At 40.0% G+C, this 19699-nt stretch overlaps 2 protein-coding genes across 4 annotated transcripts in view; both read left to right on the top strand.

Annotated features, from left to right (window-relative positions):
* The window catches only part of LOC129103134 (latent-transforming growth factor beta-binding protein 2-like), a 77870-nt gene extending 67313 nt beyond the window's left edge, over window positions 1-10557 (top strand). The window contains 10 exon segments of the mRNA XM_054613433.1: window positions 1562-1690; window positions 2254-2388; window positions 3425-3631; window positions 3741-3833; window positions 4011-4139; window positions 4367-4507; window positions 4741-4914; window positions 5025-5303; window positions 6079-6228; window positions 8273-10557. Coding sequence (XP_054469408.1) covers window positions 1562-1690; window positions 2254-2388; window positions 3425-3631; window positions 3741-3833; window positions 4011-4139; window positions 4367-4507; window positions 4741-4914; window positions 5025-5303; window positions 6079-6228; window positions 8273-8448 — 1613 coding nt within the window. The 3' untranslated portion in view covers window positions 8449-10557.
* Window positions 10558-11706: 1149 nt separating this feature from the next.
* Window positions 11707-19602, top strand: pomt2 (protein-O-mannosyltransferase 2). 3 transcript variants are annotated; one of them, XM_054614052.1, is made up of 22 exons: window positions 11707-11898; window positions 12068-12431; window positions 13058-13142; window positions 13230-13334; window positions 13441-13549; window positions 13711-13819; window positions 14326-14485; window positions 14594-14700; window positions 14784-14866; window positions 15081-15190; window positions 15298-15364; window positions 15460-15520; window positions 15669-15747; window positions 16158-16309; window positions 16645-16736; window positions 16836-16912; window positions 17006-17077; window positions 17180-17239; window positions 17336-17441; window positions 17536-17676; window positions 18275-18386; window positions 18851-19602. In XM_054614052.1, the coding sequence occupies exons 2-22, from the start codon at window positions 12145-12147 to the stop codon at window positions 18954-18956; spliced, it is 2280 nt and encodes a 759-aa protein (XP_054470027.1). In that variant the 5' UTR covers window positions 11707-11898; window positions 12068-12144; the 3' UTR covers window positions 18957-19602. The 3 variants fall into 3 exon arrangements, with proteins under 3 accessions (XP_054470027.1, XP_054470026.1, XP_054470028.1); XM_054614053.1 differs by having other exon boundaries at window positions 11716-11816; XM_054614051.1 differs by having other exon boundaries at window positions 11707-12431.
* Window positions 19603-19699: the final 97 nt, after the last annotated feature.

Raw genomic sequence — 19699 nt, 5'->3', positions numbered from 1 at the left:
TCAACAAAAAGATACATCATGCTTCTGCTAAAACAGACACAGTGGTGTGTCCTCTAATTCCATTAGTGCGGCTCTTATCAATTGTCTGTCATAATGTTCTCAACTTAACTACTTTCAGTTAAGTTGAGAACATTACCCTCCATGAAATGGTCGTGGAGGGTTGTTATGAAACTAAAAAAGCAACAAAAAGATAAATCATGCTTCTGCTAAAACAGACACAGTGGTGTGTCCTCTAATTTCATTAGTGCGGCTCTTATCAATTGTCTGTCATAATGTTCTCAACTTAACTACTTTCAGAAAATATAGAAGTACTGAATTAATTTCATCTCTGACTAAATTTGTTTTCGTTTGTTATGTCTTAACTGAAGAGAACAACTTGTGGAAATGAGTTGTGTAAGACATTTCTTATTCAATTTATGGTATAAAAACGTGGTTACAAACCAAAGATTGAAACAGACAGAAAGAACATTTTGTGTCAGCGCTTATGCGCTGAACAAGTAAACACCATGAAGAGTTCAGCAGAACTGAAAAGCCCAAATGGTGGTTATGTGACCCTGAAACAGATTTAAGAGGTTAGCATTGACCAGTGGCAAACCAAACTGACATAAGAAGAAATTCATGTAACGAAAATGTGATCATTAAACTCTGTGATTGTTTTTTAAACAATTACAATCAGACTCGCCCTCCAGCATTATCAGTCTTTGGCCTCTCTTCTACACTTAAGACGCCAAGAAATAAGAAATTGCTAACAAATGTTGCCTTTAAACAAAGAGAGCTGGGGAATCTGAAGCTGTTACATGGTCCAGTGTTAACAGCCTCAACATCCATGTCTCTCTCTCCCACACTGACACACAGCATGTAGTCCCTTCATAGGTTTTTGTAAAAGCGTTTATGATTTATTGCCACGCTAACAACAAACTACTGTAGGCTGCCATCTGCCAGATTTGATCCCCAAAAATCCCCTTTCATAGTACCACTTTAGGTATACAGCTGATGTCAAACACATTGAAATGGGTTTAAACATGTTCATTCATTAGGGTGGGAATCAAATCCTGTCAGAGGGTTGTCCAAACATCTCTTCATGCCAAACCTGAACTGTCGGTCATCTTTCCTCAACTGCTTGTAAAGTGTCTGGGTGAATGCTGACTGCTGGCTGCGTGCTGTAAACTCCTCCGTCTCTTACACTTTGCCAATATCCCAGTGACCAAAGTGTCACTTCTCACTCAATTTACACAAGAACATTCACTCTATTCAGTTGTCCAGATCCATGGCGCCACACTCGATCTCACTGAGTTCCTGTGAAGAGAAATTCTCCCTGAATTGATTGACAAACATTAAAGTTTGAAAACCCTTTTAATGAATTGTGTAATATGTACACAGTTGCTGGCATGTTATGAGTGCAGTGATTTCTTTTGTTACTGTAAGGTCACAATGGCAGTGATGTTTATTTTGGAAAATGTAGCGCTGTGTTTACAAAGTCAGTTTGAAATGTGTTTGGGCAGAGAGTGACGTTGTAAATATTAATGCTGTGCTCACCTCTCTGTGCGCTCTCGCCTCGCAGATATTGATGAGTGTCTCAATGAAACCATCTGTGGGAACCACGGCTTCTGCGAGAACACAGACGGCTCCTTCCGCTGCCAGTGTGACCAAGGCTACACCAACCCGCCAGGAGACATGAGCAAATGTGTCGGTCTGTATCTGCTCTTCAAAAAATATTCATTGTACATTAGTTCTTTTAAAAAAAGTGTGGCGATACTATATGTTTTCCTAAAACTCTTTACTAAAACTAACAACAAATGAATCATACTAGCAAGTACTGTCTGTGTTGCCAAAGCCTGATGAAACTAATTTCTCTTCCCTAGAGCTACATTGTTAAACTCACTAGAGCACCAAATGTGCATACAGCCTGAAAATAGTCCCCAACAAATGCTCTAATCACACCTGTTTGAGTATTGTTTGCTAAAAGCAACAGTGACAATGTGTTCCAAAATCCAAAATATAATTAGAACCATTCAGATAAAGGGTCTTTAGAGTAAACAAAGAAATGTATGAACTATACGGAATTAATCACCACAAATACATGTCTGTATCTAGAATGCACTTAAATTAATTATTTACTGTCTGATATGAATTTCTCTTTCGAAGAAGACAAATATTGTTTTGTATGACCTTACTTTGACCTTGTTGGGCGCATGCCTGTGCGTACGTGTCTGATCCTACTGACCTGACGCCCTCCTCTCCTGTCTCTCTCAGACGTGAACGAGTGCGAGATGAGCTTGGCGCTGTGCGGTGAGGCCCTGTGTGAGAACTTCGATGGCAGCTTCCTGTGCATCTGCCCCAACGACAATGAGGAATTTGATCCCATCACCAGCCGGTGCCGCTCCCTGGGTAATGGAGCAGGACTAGCACTCACTGTGACCCACGGGACTTAATTCTCCATCCCATCATTGGGAGACTGAGTTTTCCCTGATTTAATGAGCCGTCTCTCATTATCCAAACAAGGGTGACGAGGCGGACATGACTTACTCCACGTCTCTAGACCTGGCTGTTTCCATTTGTTTTATAGGCTAGGGTTATGGTTGGGTTTGTTGCCTACAAAAAGATTCTATTAGTCTAATCCCTCAAGCGCATGATGAAGTAACTCCTCCAGCAGAGCCAAATAAATAACCTAAGTGCCTAGTTACTATAAAACTATTTCCTCACCAAGACAAACAGGGATAAGGTGTAGCCATTGGCAATCAGCCCTAAAGACACATTGCTCTCTTCTGTGCTAAAATGTTCTTAAGTGCAGAGGTTACAGATATGCAACGTATTGCAATTTCAGAATGACAGAAAAGGGCCTTTGAGTCATGGAAACACCATCACTTCTCCATCTTGATAGGCGTATGTGTACACGAATTGGGCGTATTTACATTATTAGGCGGCGCGTCCTCGGCGGGGATGTTTTTTCTTCTGCCTGGGCACTAAACCCCAGCTATGCCTCTGTGTACCTTTTTGCCACATTCCGCTGTTTGCTTTTGACGTGTGTTAATCAATCATGTGAGAGCGAATCGTGTGTTGACTCACATGCCAGTGTTTCCATTTGGCTAAGCCGGTAGCTTAAGGGTGAAATGCCTGAGGACATGCCTTTGGACAAATGAGCAGGCTCAGCAGTGGCAGGCGAGGGTAATGCACTACCTGATGGAGGCATGTGGACGCACTAGATGCTGTTACTGTGTGATGATGAACTACTGAAGGGATGCATCTACTGTAACTTTAGACACATTGGGACCCACCTCAATAGGGAGATTTTAGTTTGAGCTGTTCTATCAGTTAGACCTCCTGACTTACCAAATCCAAACTACCTCCACAGGTGTGTTTCTGTAGCTAACCGTTACCTCTGACCTCCACGTCCTAACGAAATGCTTCCTGTGTCCATCCACAGCTGCTTTGGTCCCGATACCCGATGCTCGACTCCCTCTGTCCGCTCCCTCAACTGAGGAGAGGAAAGAGTGCTACTACAACTTGAATGACGCCAACTTCTGTGACAACGTCTTGTCTCACAACACCACCAAGCAGGAGTGCTGCTGCACGGTGGGGGCCGGCTGGGGGGACAACTGCGAGATCCACGCCTGTCCTGACCCAGGAAGAGGTACCATTATCTGTAGTGACGCTGTAGAATAAAGTCGGCTGACGATTTTTCAGTGCATGTTATAATAATTTCTCTTTCACAAATAAATCCATTTTCTTTTTTTTTCCAGATGACTATAACCAGTTGTGCCCTCATGGCAGTGGATTGTTACCCCTGCCTGTTCCCTCTACACAAAATCTGGGAGAACAGCACCCTTACATAGGTACTTTCTAGCATAAATACTTTTATTTTATTGATATCCATGCGCTTTAATAGATTACCTTCACACACAAATTTACATTGGCACAGACAGGTGCAATGTCAGCAGTCCATTTTACTTCCACCTGCATGAACCTTTTAATACATTTAAGAGACACTCTGAATCTCCGTCTTCCTTCAGATGCAAACGAGTGTGAGATGTTTGGATCAGACATCTGTAAGAATGGACAGTGTTCGAATCTCTTTTCTACCTACACCTGCTACTGTCGCTCTGGCTTCTACTATGACAACATCCGGCTTGAGTGTGTGGGTAAGAAAAGGCTTCTATTTTAAGTTTTAACATTTGTAACAGATGAATTGGGATGTCACTGTATAGGTTTTTAGATAATTGTTCCTCCCTGTGTCTCATGCCAGTGTTTTGGCTACACTTATGATCAAAATGCTGAATCTTGTACCTTAAAAATTTTAACCAATTTTTAATGATGATTACTTCATATGGTAATTCTGTCTCCTCTGTCTCTTTAAATGTGTTTTCAGATTACGATGAGTGTGGGTTTGGAAACGCCTGTGAAGATGGAGCGTGTGTTAACACGGCCGGGTCTTTCAACTGTTTCTGCAGTCCTCCTTTAGTCCTGGACAACACACGCCAGCGCTGCATTGGCCTCAACGCCACAGAAGGTGTTTGAACACAATAAATCAAAGTTCACAGTGGTAGAATTTGTAATACTATTTTACTGGTGTTAATCAGGTAGTGATCAACAGGAGCAAACCTGTAAAAAAAATCTACTTAGGGCTGAAACCAATAATCAATTAGCTGGTCAACGCAAAACTGAGTTTGTTTGTTGTGTTTTGTCGGGATGTAGCTGGATCTTTAGTTTACGCTTTTTCCCACTCCTCATTCTATCTCCCAGAAACTCTAGAGCCGGATCACGATGTGCACATGGATATTTGCTGGCAGCGTCTTGAGGGGGACAACGTGTGTTCACAACCCCTGCAGGGACGCAGAAGTACATACACCGAATGCTGCTGCCTGTGGGGCGTCGCCTGGAGTGGACAGTGTGCCTTCTGTCCCACGAAAGACTCTGGTGAGAAGCTGGATGCACATGAGACAACGACTGTAATTCCTGTGTTTGTATTCACACATCACTGTTATTAACAACCAAAATATAACTCCACCGTGTGCTGCTGTATTCAGAGGACTACGCAGTGATGTGCAACCTTCCTCGGGGAGGAGGAACAGACAGTCTGCGAGAGAGGCCAGGATACGAGTACGGTCTTGAGGGGCCAGAGGATCCTGTGGAGCCTTTCGTTCCTCCGTACTGGGACAGCTATGGCGGCCCTGCAGGACCCTATGACATTCCTGAGGGCATTCCTCTCTTTAATGACAACGACTACGGCGTTCAACAGCCACCTTCCCGTGTCCCCATTCAAAGACCACGCGAGCCGCAGCCACGACCAGTGGATTCCTATGCTGGTGGGTTTATGCATCCTGTATAAAACACAATATGGTGTATTGCATTGGTGAATAAAATAAAATGAGCTTCAGTCAATCAAAAGATCTCGAATATTCGTTCCCTAAAGATGGCTCATAGCTGACCAGTGCAAAGTCATCAAACTCATCAGTAGCAATTGCATAATACAAAATTACGACATTAAAAGTACAATCTTGCATTTAAATGTTTATTTAGGCAATACTATATAAGTATAACCTCTTCCTAAAAGTATCGATTGTTGATATCTTTAAATTAAAATGTATCAAATAACAATGGAAAGGGGTCATTTTAAATGATGAACCATCAGAGACATATTACCCACATCTGTTTACGGAGCTTCATAGTGATTTTCAGCTCAATGTCTTGCTGTCCAGCCCACAACTTTACTGTTTTGGTTCACTCTCACAGCTCTCATAGCAGACAGTTGTTTTCAGTGAAAAAATATCGGAACTCCCACTGTTCACTACCAGATACCTACAAGCAGCAAACAACAGACAGACAAAGTAAGCATTTAGCTGCTTAAGAGCCTGATATTTCTTTCAGTAGTTGGTAAAGAACAAACACAAGGAGATAGAAATCAAAGAGAGTCAATATTGGACTTGGATTCATCAGGTAAACAGAAAAACAACTCCAAATGAATAATAATGTTGCTTCGTAAATGCTGGTTGTGTAAATAAGGGGTTCCTTTTTAATAATAACAATATAAAAATATATTTTTTAACATGGTTTTTCGTCCATATTTCTGTGTCCAATCAGCGCGTTACCACAGCTTTGAGGGTCTCCGAGCAGAGGAATGTGGAATCCTGAACGGGTGCGAAAACGGTCGCTGCGTCCGTGTGCGAGAAGGCTACACCTGTGACTGCTTCGACGGCTACGAACTCGACCTGAACAAGATGGCCTGTATAGGTAAGAGTTCTTTCCCCAGCATCTTTGATATCTTTCTCCACAGACCACCCACGTCTAGAGTCTGTGCTCCAAGTTAAAATGTTCCGGGACTTTGTGGACTCAGTAGGGAATCATCACTCCATTTAATCTTGTTTTAAAATGTGGTGTTGGATCTCAAAATCCAACCGCAGTGAACTTCAGGTTTAAGGTCTTTTGGAGCCAGGACTTGGATTAATTTCAGTGAGGTAACCCTTCACACAGTATATCATCGAGCTCAAGGAGAAGCTTTGAATTTAACAACCTTGCATTAAGTTATGTTTTATGGGAAACTAATGAAAGCAGTGTACTTCTCAAAACCATTGTGTGTAACCCTCTGGTCTGAAAGTCCCTAGTCACCCTCTGCCAAGAGTAAGGAGGCCTTGAATCTTAGCCACTCAGTGTATTACAGGAGATACTATATCTTTTAAGTGTACTTTGTTTGTTTTGTAAGAAAGTGAGACTGTCTTGTTGTAATGAAACGCTATGATTACAATATTCTGTCTGCGTACGAGCTTATCAGCTCCAAGGCCAGACGCTTTCCTGAGGAAAGTGATTGAATTCCAACCTTGTGGAAACATGTGGGAGCTGTGCAACTCGTGCCATGCCTCCTTTTATAAATATCACCACTAGCATTTCTCCAGCAGAACATGACATAAACAGAAGGAGGGTCATTTAAGATGGACTGCTATGAAATGACAATCAGACCTCCCGTGCTGTCAAAGGGAAAGAAAAATCAATTGAAGGCCAAAAGGAAATATAATCCAATGCATTGTTAATCTTACCATCTTTCTCAACAGTTCAGTGTTCGTGATGGCTGGCAATTCAAGTTCAGACCCCAGCTAGCCGACATGCAACATGACCTCATGTTTGATTGAAGATATACAAGATGAAATATGAAATATTATGCAACATATCGTTAGTGTTGAGTAAAAACCCTGTACCTCCAAATGTGAAATTCTGTGGAACTAATTAAAACACTCTGGTTTATTGCTCACAAGATTGTGTAGCGATTTTAACAACCTCAGCTCATTTAATATCTGATTGGGAGCTTTTAATCATATCACATGATCTTTATCAGGACGTGGAGTATGCCCAGTTGTAATGGAATTGGATGCAACTAACGATTATTTTCACAATCGATGTGTCCGCTAATTATGTCCTCGATTAATCGTTTGGTCAAATGGTCCGACAAGTTTTGTCTGACCAACGGTCCAAAGCTCCAAAACATCCAATTTATTAAAATGTAAGAAGCAGACAAGCAGTAAATCCTCATATATGAGAAGCTGAAACCAGAGAATGTTTGGCATTGATGGGCTTTCTTTTTTTTTTTTTCAGTCTGAGCACTTTAAAGGTCAAATTTACATCAGCTGCGTTCTTCTTCATGTCTTTCAAATGGAAAAGCTCATACAGCCGTTATCAAAAAGACAGAATCTAAGAAATCTACTTCTGTACTTAAGGGAAGCAACAAAATGTATTTTAGCCACCCTTAAATAAGGACCGCCTAAAAGAGTGACGCTATATTTAGAATATTTATAGGGCTTTACCTTGAAACTGAAGCATCTTTATTGCTCTCTTCAAAGCCACAAGATTCCATTTACAAAAACAATTATTTTACAGTTAATTTAAACAATTGCTGGTCTACCATTGCCTCAATTGGTTAGTTAGTTTCTGTTATTGTGTGACTTTTGGATCGGGACTAATGTGGCGTCCACAGCAGTACATATCTTCGCTTCTGGGAGCTAAGTTACTGAAGGTACTATGGCAAAGTAACTCATCCAACCTCATTTGGTGAGCAAATGAGGCTGCTGATGAAGGTCATGGGATATGGCTGAATGTTACCATGGAAGAAGAAAAAAAGGAGGAAAGGAAAAAAGAAAGAATGGAAGTTAAAATGAAATCGAAATGATAAATTATTGTAGCATTCCAGTCTTCCACTCCTCATATACCCACAAGGTCACTCAGCAGCAGATGTTTGAGCTGTGAAATCTCCATGCTGAATAACTCGTCATGTCTCCTTTTCACACAGACATTAACGAGTGTGAGGACATCAGCGACAAGGTGCCCCTGTGTCAGAACGGGCAGTGCACCAACACGGAGGGGTCGTATAAGTGCACCTGTCTGCCGGGCTTCGTGGCCTCCGTAGAGCCACACAAATGCATCCCAGAGATCCCAGAGTCTGGGCTTTTGGAGACGGGAAACTGAGACAGACTGCTGCCTTTTCCTGCTCCCTCAGAGATCACCTTACACCCCTCTGCCCTTTTCCCCAGGGGCCTGGCACTAAACCTCCAACAGCAACGCTTAGACGTCCAAACCCTTTTTTTCTTCACACACACACACACACACACACACACACACACACACACACACACACACACACACACACACACACACACACACACACACACACACACACACACACACACACACACACATACTGACACACACTCACATTCAGCACAGAACACATTCATTCCCCCTCATACACATTCAAGAGGACCAGGAGTTGTGCAGTGAATGTATTACATGGGATTTAGTATTCACCAGATATCCATTTGCCTGAAAGGGATTTTGTGGACTGATCTTTTTTTAGTCAGTAACCCCGGGGCAATTCGATATGCAGATATATTTTCCACATTCTTTTCTCTGTCACTTTTTTGTTGTTGTGTTATTTATTTCATTTGCATGACGGGCCTCTGCAAACATAGAAAGCGACCTATTTCCTCTTGTTTTATTTGTCTCGAAAATTGACCTCAGAGGCAGCGTGGGGAGATAACAAATGTCTTTTGTAAAATAAGGAATGTCGGAAGAAATCAGCCACTCATAAATCAGTTTGTGCCTCACTGTCAAACCTCTCTCCAATTTTCTCTATCTGCATGTAATTAGCATTGGCCTTGGACTAAATGGGTGCCAGGATTGATAAACATCCATAATTCAAAGAAAGAAGTTCACCAACAACCGACTTTCAATTCTTCAAGATTAACCACAAGCTGAAGTATCTCCGGACCAAGAAGTGAGAAGTCAACAGAGCAAAATGTACACTTTTAAAACATCAGCCTTTACATTGATCTGGAAAGACTGTACACGTATATGATGATCTATGTAATGTTTTTAAAAAGGTGCAATAGGTATAACCTGCTTTCCTTTGTGTGACATCATTATTACAATCATAAAATCCGCCATAAAGTAGGAAAACATGGACTCAGTTGCTGATCCCAACAGTATACTTCTGAAAAAAACATGTTTTGACTTATCCATGTTTGCTTCTAGGCTACATTCTAGCCTAACTCCTGAAACCACCGGAAGGTTGATTTAGTTGAAATCATCCTAAAATATCACAGCGTCAAGTAAAAGATCAGTTATATGTACCAGTGTCGCACAGGCAAGAGGATCCCAGATCTCACATCAGACCATTCCCATGTTTGCATCTCTGAATGCATGTAAAGACACAGGCTTCGTTGGAGAGGTTTGGTATATTTTGTACAGATCTAGTACTATGTATTATTTTTGTTACATATTCTCTTAATGCATTATAGCACAATCAATATTTTGTTTGACATAAAAAACATAAAATGTAAGAAAAATCTGGCATTATAGCTTTGTAGATTTATACATGTCTGTAAAAATGTTTTTTTTTTAAGGCATATCTTTTTATGTATGAGGAGAGTGGCTGACACTGTACCAGAGGAACTGTGTTCGATACCCTGCCCTGTGGAGCAGACAATGAAATATATTTTTTGGAAGTGGCAGCACTGTTCTAATTACAGACATTTTGTCTCTTTAAGTTCATTACAAAGACGATGCTTTTGAAATGCAAACACCAACTTCTGCGTGTTACAACTTTAAGGCTTAATATTAGTAATTGTGAACATAATTTCTCTTAAGTCTCTGTTGGATCCTTATGTCATGAATGTATCATAGACAGTATCGGCCTACTCATTTGGGTTTCTGAGCTCTCACTTATACCTTTTTGTCTTTTATATTCAGGTTTAATGGCATTATCTGTCTATTGGACTGAACTTCTCAGCTGCGCAGAAACATAAAAGTCTAATTCCAATTTCTGACAATGACTATAAGTTCATGACTAATACCCTTAACATGCATTCATAACCCTATTAACCTACAGTTGTACAAATGTTTCCACTTGATGTCCACTGTACTTAACTGTGCTATTCAAATCATCGGCAAGTAGGAATATTTAAAGCCTTTCAAAACCGCAAATAACTTGAGATAAATGTCTTGTATTAAAGCTGTGGTCATTGGAAATATCATGCTCATTCATTTTGTTTACCTCTTGACTGTAATCGCTATCAGTCATCAAAATAAAAACATAAAATATATCAGTCTCTTTGAAAATTTACTTTGAAAAGAATGGCACCAAACACACCTTGCATTTACTGTATGTTTTCATATTCACATAGTTATTTGCTGGTATTTGTATTAAAAACAACCACAGTAAGTATGTCAGCTTTAATTTGTAGCATACTATGACTACTAATGATAATAAAGGCACTAGACATTATTCTTACACCAAGCAGTGTGGGTATGCACATGCATAGCTGGCACATTATTGTGTGATGTAAGTAGTCTAACGTGTGTATTTGGCAGTAATGGAAGACATATTCAGATCATTTACAAAAGTAGTAATACAAAAAGGAAAAAAATACTCCACTACAAGTAAAATTGTTCCACCAAATGTACTTTAAGCTATCAAATGTATTTATTATGCAGAAAGACCCCTTTCAGAGACTTATATTAGTAAACACTATTGTTGCTGGATTATTAAAGTATTCTTTTTTACATACTATCATGTAAATAGCGTTTTAATGGTGCAGCTGGTGATTTTACCTGATTCATATACTATTGAATAACTCTTTTGTTTGGTGTAAAATCTGAAAAGTAACTATAGCTGCCACATAAGTGTAGTGCAGATAAGAGTACAATATCTTCCTCTGAAATATATTGAAGTAGAAAGATTATGTAACACAAAATGGAAATACATAGGGCACCTCAAATTGTACTTACTGTGTAAATTACTTGAGGAAATGCACTTAGTTTCTTACCACTTGTGTTTTGGGGTATTTGAATACAGAAATGAATGACAAACTTAACATTTCTGTGGACTGGAAATGGCAACTGTATTAACTTTTAAATGAAAAATTAATTTCGTTGTATCACTACAATGACAATAAAAACCTCTTTATCTTTATCTTATCTTTATCTTTTTTAAATAAATGGTTTAGTCTGTGGTTTGATGTCTATTTGTTTCTCTATCAAAAATGTTGTGTTAAACTACACTGCCCCCTAGTGGCCAAATAACACAACACATCACTGCTTTCCCATTTTTTTTCCATAACCTTTTCCCATTGGTTAACCAGGAATTATCCCAGAAGGATTCTGGGAAATTGTGTTTACCCTCCAACAGTCCCGTTCACATGAATGAAACAGTGGAATACACCTCCCAGAAGCCTCCTCTCTTCACACGTGTGTGGTTGAGTCGAGCTGCCATACCTCTCGTTCACTAACTGTGATGCTAATGTCAACCTCTGAAGTATAAGACGGTCATTTGAGGAGTAAGAGACCTTTGTGGATTTGTCACATGTTGTTGTGTAATGGCGCCTTTTGACGAGTGGACTAATGGTTAGGTATATATAGGTATGTCATCGTTATAAATACTCTCAATAGCTTGGCTGCAATGTAACAGACACTGTAATAATTGATCATTTGTTGACTTGGATAGGTGATGCATTCAGGGTCCATATCACTTGTTTATATCAGCTACACATGCTCTACATAAAACCCACTGCTCATCTATTCTTCATAGTGTTACCAAAACATTAGACTTTACGGTTCCTGGTGTGGAAGCAGGTCTGGTCAGTTTATCCCAGGTTTCCTTTCCTAATGGCAAAGGAAGGATGCATCACACAATTGAACACAACAGGGGACACTTCAACACTACGAAACAGGAAAATAGTTCCCACTTCAGCAAAGACACTCCAAACCCAGTCAAAGGACAGAGACAGTCAAACATCTGGACACACAGAAGATGACACTCAGTCATCAAATGGGACATCTGCCAGAGGAAATCCCAGTAAGGATCCCCTGAGCAGTGGAGTGCTGCTGATGCTGGTGGTGGGGCTGTCTCTCTCTACACGCCTCTACAAGATAACAGAGCCCCCTCATGTGTGGTGAGTAAAGGTCCTGCGTGTAGAATAGTGTGCATAGTGTACTGTACATTTTTTATTTGTATTCTTATTTTTTATTTTATTCTATTTTTATTTTTATTTTATTGTATAATATGTAGGGCTGCACGGTGGTGTAGTGGTTAGCACTGTCGCCTCACAGCAAGAGGGGCCCGGGTTCAATTCCCGGGCTAGACAACCTTCTGTGTGGAGTTTGCATGTTCTCCCCGTGTCAGTGTGGGTTCTCTCCGGGTTCTCCGGCTTCCTCCCACAGTCTAAAGACATGCAGGTTAGGTTAATTGATGACTCTAAATTGCCCGTAGGTGTGGATGTGAGTGTGAGTGGTTGTCTGTCTATATATGTCTGCCCTGTGATAGGCTGGCGACCTGTCCAGGGTGTACCCTGCCTTCACCCATTGACAGCTGGGATCGGCTCCAGCACCCCCGCGACCCTTAACTGGATAAGCGGTTACGGAAGATGGATGGATGGATGGATGTATAATATGTGTATTTATTATCTGTTTCTGTGTAGTTGAGCTGCTGCAACACTTGAATTTCCCCCATGGGGATCAATAAAGGAATATAATAATAGTAGTTTGCCACTTTTAATGTTTTGATGTTTTGATGTTTCAGCTGGGATGAGACGCACTTTGGAAAGATGGGGAGCTACTACATCAACAGGACCTTCTTTTTCGATGTCCATCCTCCTCTTGGAAAAGTGAGATCACAAATCATCACCTTTCATGCAGTGTTTTGCAGGGAAACTTCTCTAGTATGAATATTGATCTCCGTTAATCTGTTGCAGATGCTGATCGGTCTCGCCGGTTACATGACTGGTTATGATGGCACCTTTCCTTTCATAAAGCCAGGAGATAAATATGGACACCACAACTACTGGGGAATGAGAGGAGTATGCTGAAAACCTTCTCTTTTCTTATTGATTAACCTTGCAATTAACTTTAATAGGACAAGACATTAAAGCTGCTGATATGCTTGTTCTGCCTCTTGCCCAACAGTTTTGTGCCGTGTTGGGCTCCTTTCTCCCAATCTTTGCCTACCTCACAGTGCTGGAGTTATCTCAGTCCTACTCTGCCGCTCTCATCACTGCCACCCTGCTCATATTTGGTGAATAATCATCATTTTATTTCTCTTTCACTGATCTTATGAACAGCAATTTAACCATTTATTTAAGTGTCAACTAATTCATCTAAATGTCTAGCAGCATGCATTCATCCTTTTTGTAAAAAATAGGAATAAAGCTGTGCTTAATTTCCTCCCACTGACAGACACTGGCTGCATCACCCTTTCCCAGTACATCCTGTTAGACCCTATACTCTTGTTCTTCATCATGGCAGCAGTGCTGAGCATGGTCAAGTTCAACCACCAGAGATACAGGTAGCACACCACTGGGACCTTTATTTAGGTTTTTGATGAAAGTGTTCGTTGATTAATCAATTTGTTGGCCAACAGTGAGTTAGTGGATGACTGTAGTTGATAAATACAAACAGTAAATCATCAATTATTCCTCTTTGTTTTCTGGTAAAAATTGCCATACCTTTGCTTGTTGCAACTGCTCATAAGTGATTTCACATCATTCCACATTTAATACTGCTGATTTAGTTTTTAAAATAATAACATTTAAAACCTTGCTTTAGATCCGTCTTAAGAGATTGTGTTGACCAACTAATTAGAGGTTTGTTAAAAAAATTTATAGATAACTCATTATGATTACATAATTGTAGTAACAGTCCTTAAACAACTACATTCAGTCTCCAATAAGAGTAAAACTTGCCCGCTCATTATTTTTACTGGGTTGTACATAGGTTTAAGATGCATTGTGGTTATTTTTCTAACAATTTAAGCAGTTTATTTGAGTGATCTGCACTTGCGGTTGTTTTCAGGCCTTTTTCTTCTTCCTGGTGGCTGTGGCTGGTGCTGACTGGTGTGAACCTTTCTGGGGCATTAGGGGTGAAGTTTGTGGGTCTGTTTGTCATCCTGCTGGTGGGGCTGAACACAGTCTGGGACCTCTGGAGACTTCTGGGAGACCTGAGCCTCTCACTGGTAAACAGCAGCATATTTTGAATGTAAGAGATAACTGATTGTGTGTGGATGAGTGGCCCCAGAGGAGTTACTGTTTTGTGCTCTTCTCACCTTATTTTCCGGCTCCAGGTGGACATTACAAAGCACCTGCTGGCTCGGGTTTTTGGACTCATCCTGCTTCCACTCTTCCTCTATGTTACAATCTTTGCCATCCATTTTGTTGTGTTGAACAAAAGGTGAGTCTGATTACTATCTAGAGCCCGTATTTCATGAAGACATCTACATTGTTTGTGTAATCATGATTGTTTTCTCTCAACAGTGGACCGGGAGACGGCTTCTTCAGCTCAGCCTTTCAGTCCCGTCTAATCGGGAACAATCTGCACAATGCATCCATGCCTGAGTGTGAGTCCCATCGAGTGTGTGAATAAACCACATGATGCTGCAGCTGTGTTTACTACAGTCTTTACAAAGTAACATGTCACAGTTTTCCTATTAAGGCTTATTGTTTTATTTTATACCCAGTTACATAATTTGCATGTAAGTCGTTTTTTATTCAATTCAATTGTTTCTTGTGTTTTGTAATCATTATGGACAATATCTTGTTCTTCTGATGTAGACCTGGCTTATGGCTCCACCATCACAATAAAAAACCTCCGTATTGCTGGAGGCTATTTGCACTCTCATTGGCACTTATACCCAGAGGGAGTCGGAGCAAAGCAGCAGCAGGTTAGGCTAAAGGTTCAAATGGAAAACATTCTCAACGAAATTAAATTTGTTATTATCAGCAATCGTTTTTATTTTATTTTTTAATTTTTTTGCTATTTCCTTTACAGGTGACCGCATACCTCCATAAGGACTACAACAACTTGTGGCTTGTTAACAGAAAGGATGATAATGAATGTGAGAAGATGCAATTGATTTACATTTATGAGATATCAGTGGCATTCATTTAAGTCCTAAGGAAGTAATGTCTCTTGTTGTTTATCTCTATTAAGCTCAATCTGGGACACCTGATCTTGTTCGTCATGGTGACATCATTCGACTGGAGCACAAAGAGTACGTATCATGACCCCACAGAGCAGTGAAATGAAAAACACATTTTATAATGTCCACTGATTTAAACAATGTGTCACATCTCAATGTCATTCCAATCCAGATTTTGTGCATCTTTTTGTAATAATGTAACTTTTCCTGGTCCTTTCAGAACAACCCGTAACCTTCACGGTCACCTCCATGAGGCTCCTCTGACCAAGAAACACTTCCAGGTTACAGGCTATGGCACTGTGAGTAGACCCATACCATAAAGCTGCACTAAAAGAGATTACTTTTTGCACTTTACTGCTCTGTACAGTTGACTGAAGGCATGCTACACGACGTCTGGGTGAAGTTGAAGTTTGTTTTCATTGAGCATTTGAGCACTGAATTTATTTGCGCTAACGCAAAATGAAAATTCTTTGGCAATTTGCTTTGTCGTCTGTTGTCAATTTTAAGATTTTTTTTTATGTTTGCTTTCTGTTTTTTTAAGTTTCTTTTCTGTGATAAAACTATAAACCTGCCTTCTTGACCAGGACCCCCTTGTAAAACTATGAATTGCCTTATTCAGCATTAATAATATTGCATTCTGATGCATTGTCATCATGTATGTAAATGTCCCCAAACTTAAAACAAATCTCAACCTTTGGCCTGTTCTTAGAATGGCACAGGTGACAGCAATGACCTGTGGCAGGTGGAGGTGTGTGGAGGCCGGAAGGGTGACCTGGTGAAGGTGCTGCGTAGCAAAGTCCGCTTTCTGCACCGAGCTACCGGTTGTGTGCTTTTCTCGTCTGGCAAGACTCTCCCAAAGTGGTAAAAATACTCTTCCCTGCTCCTCTTTTTTCTATTCAAGATTCATTATGTACAGTGGTGTAGGAAGTATTAAGATCCTCTACTTAAGTTAAAGTATAAATACCACACTGTAAATATATGCTGTTACAAGTAAAAGTTCTGTATCGAAAATGTACAAAGTTTAATATCTCCCTCTGAAATGTAGTGGAGTAGAGGTAGAAAGTGCAGTGAAAATAAAAAGACTAAAATAAAGTACAAGTGCGTTTTACTCAAGTACTTGAGAAAATGTACTTTGTTACATTTGAGAACTGATCATTTGTATGGACAATCAAAGAGCACAATTTGTTTCTGTTCAGGGGCTGGGAACAGGTGGAGGTGACATGTAGTCCCTACTTGAAGGAGACTCCAAGCTCTCAGTGGAACATTGAAGATCATATCAACCCCAAATGTAAGAAACGTATTCCTTTGTGCTCCTACGTTTCCGTCTCCCCTTCACTATGTCGGACACTAACCAACATGTTCCTCTTTCTCTCGTATGTTCTGGCAGTGCCCAACATCAGTTTGTCCGTGCTGAAGCCCCATTTTCTGGAGATCTTACTGGAGTCCCACATTGTTATGTTAAGAGTAAGACACGATGAGAAAAGATGCAGATCTGTCTTTGCTTCAAAAACGTGTTTCATCATTAATCATTTATTGACATTGGATGTGTCTTTTTAGGGTAACAGTGGCTTGAAACCCAAAGACCATGAGATGAACTCTAAACCCTGGCATTGGCCCATCAACTATCAGGTGCATTGAATGATCTACATCATAAAGTCTATGTTTGTGAAATTCAAGTTAAATGCGTGACCACTTTTAACAATAAAGTGTTATTGTTTTATTTCTGTAAAGGGCTTGAGGTTTTCTGGAGTGAATGACACAGAGTATCGTGTTTACCTGCTGGGGAACCCTGTAAGTCCGTCTAAGCTTGCTTCATAGTTCCTGTTGTCGCTCTTCTCTGACCAACGCACATTAACGCTCTTATGATTAAACACTTTTTCTTTTCAGGTGGTCTGGTGGATAAACGTGGCCAGTTTGGGATTGTATCCTATCATGGTGGCGGTGGCGTCCATAGCTATCCAAAGAGGTTTCTCAATTGGCCAAAAAAGAATAGGTATGATTATTGTCAGTGGTACTGACTGATCAGCAGCAGTAAACAGATGATTTAAACATCAAATTAATCTTCTATTCTCCACTCTGTCATTCAGAGCATTCTCGTGTGCTTACGAGAGAAGGAGGACTGCTGCTCCTTGGTTGGCTGCTGCACTATGCACCTTTCTACATAATGGGTCGTGTCCTCTACTACCACCACTACTTCTCTGCAATGCTCTTCAGCAGCATGCTAACAGGTACTAAATATCACTGCAATTTAACTGCTTCCATTATATTGATGAGAGGTTTTCAGGGAGGAAGAAAGTACAGACTTGATGCAAAGATACCATGATGTGAAAGGAAATTAAAGTTCTTGCAGCTGAATACAGCAATTTGCGTTAATAATATATTTTGAATTCTGTTTGACTTCTACAGATATTGTCAATTGTGATTAAACATCCATATATCCACCTATTATAGAAAAAACTACTTTTAACCACAGAACTTGACAGAGAATAATCAAGTTTTCTTAAGTATCAAAATAATCCAATGATGGCTGTCCGTACATCCATGGGAACATTGCAAACAGGAGCTGCCAATAGCTAGTACAGCAAAAAAAAAGAAATGGTGCAAATTTGCTAAAATGTAGACAAATATCGGACAAAAAAACAAGTTGTAGCCTAAAGCTTAGTGACTCATTGCAACACTTAACTTCTTGTTTAGATCCCACAAAGCATTATGGGGAGTGAAGTTTAAAATTTTAGAGCGTCATCAGGGTTAGATTTTGTAAACTCCTGAATAAACAAATCAGTCATGTTGGTCACAGCGTTAAAACATTCAGTTTGTTCTTTACAGGAATTACAATCGACATTCTGTTGAAAAGCACTGACCTGCTACTCCACCCACCTTATTCTGATTGGCTGCAGAGACTCGGGCAGATGGTACTTCTGGTTAGTGTTCTTTACAGGTGAGATGACAAGCAGAGTAACTACTGTGGAGAAGAAAATTGTTCTGTAGTCTATTCTTACATGGACATAAACAGAATATCATCAAGTTGTGATGTCTGCTGTATATAATGAGGTTACTTGTGATTATACCAAAAAAAAAGCAATATCTACTTTACTTTGATACTCTTAAATGCCTTTCTGTAAAGGAAGAGAGTGTTATCAATGTTAAAGTCATAGTTTGACATTTTGGGGAATACCATTATTTGCTTTCTTACGGTGAGATTGATGAGAAGATCAATACCAGTCTTATATTTGTTTAACTTGAAGCTGCAGCCAACAGGTGTTTAGCTTAGCACAAAGACCAAAAGCAGAGGGAAACAGCTAGCCTGGTTGTAGATAACCTCATAACTCATTTTCAGTTTTCACTCAGCAGTGCTTCTTTTACATTGTATACATCACTGTAATCCAATTTTCTGTCTGTTAGTTTCTACCTGTTCCATCCCCTCTCCTACGGCATGACGGGTCCTCTGGCACACGAGCCGGGCAGCGCCATGGCCGGCCTGAAGTGGATGGACTCCTGGGATTTTTAGTCAGCTTTGCCTGAGGACGAGAATAATATTTTGATGAAACCCTGTTCTGAATATAAGGGACTCAAATAAATCATGTGTCTCACAGACTTATGATTTTCCAGTGTTTACAGAAAAAGACAATTTACATAAGGTACATAAGGTACTGACTGCACAAACTGCTGTTGAATCTCAACCTGTCCACGTATTTATGTGTCTCAACATTTTCAAGTTTTGTAGTCTATAATGTGTAGAGAGTGCTTCATGAAACAGACCTGAATTAGTGCAATATGGAAGCCAGAGTGTTGTTAAGTATTAAAGAGTAAAGTTCTAAACACTTTACATCACCCAGCTGCTTAAACTCACCACACATCTTACAAATCTCTGACTTATATGTGAATATGTGTTTACTGTTTGTCACAATTCTTTAAGCTAAAGTGCCTGAAAGGGAGTAATGAAAGAAATCTGGTTAAGTTCAAATGTTGTATCTCCATGTTGGTCAGTTTTAAAGAAAAACACTTTTTGTTTCATATTTATAGGCTATCAGAAACTGTATTTTCATTTGGGATTGTCTTGGTGCTTTTATATTGTATTTAGCCACTGGTGCTGTCCAGTACTGGCCTCTGTGTTTACATCATAAGACTACTACTGACTCTAAGTGTCATGTACATTTCAGTATGATCATTAAACAGTGATATTCTTGTAGTCTCTGCTTATTTATGTTCATATCATTGGTATTTCCTCTTAAATGTATTTAATTATTATAA

The sequence above is a fragment of the Anoplopoma fimbria genome, chromosome 15, assembly GCF_027596085.1.
Source record: "Anoplopoma fimbria isolate UVic2021 breed Golden Eagle Sablefish chromosome 15, Afim_UVic_2022, whole genome shotgun sequence".
NCBI lineage: Eukaryota > Metazoa > Chordata > Actinopteri > Perciformes > Anoplopomatidae > Anoplopoma > Anoplopoma fimbria.
This window is presented reverse-complemented; position numbering and strand designations above follow the sequence as displayed.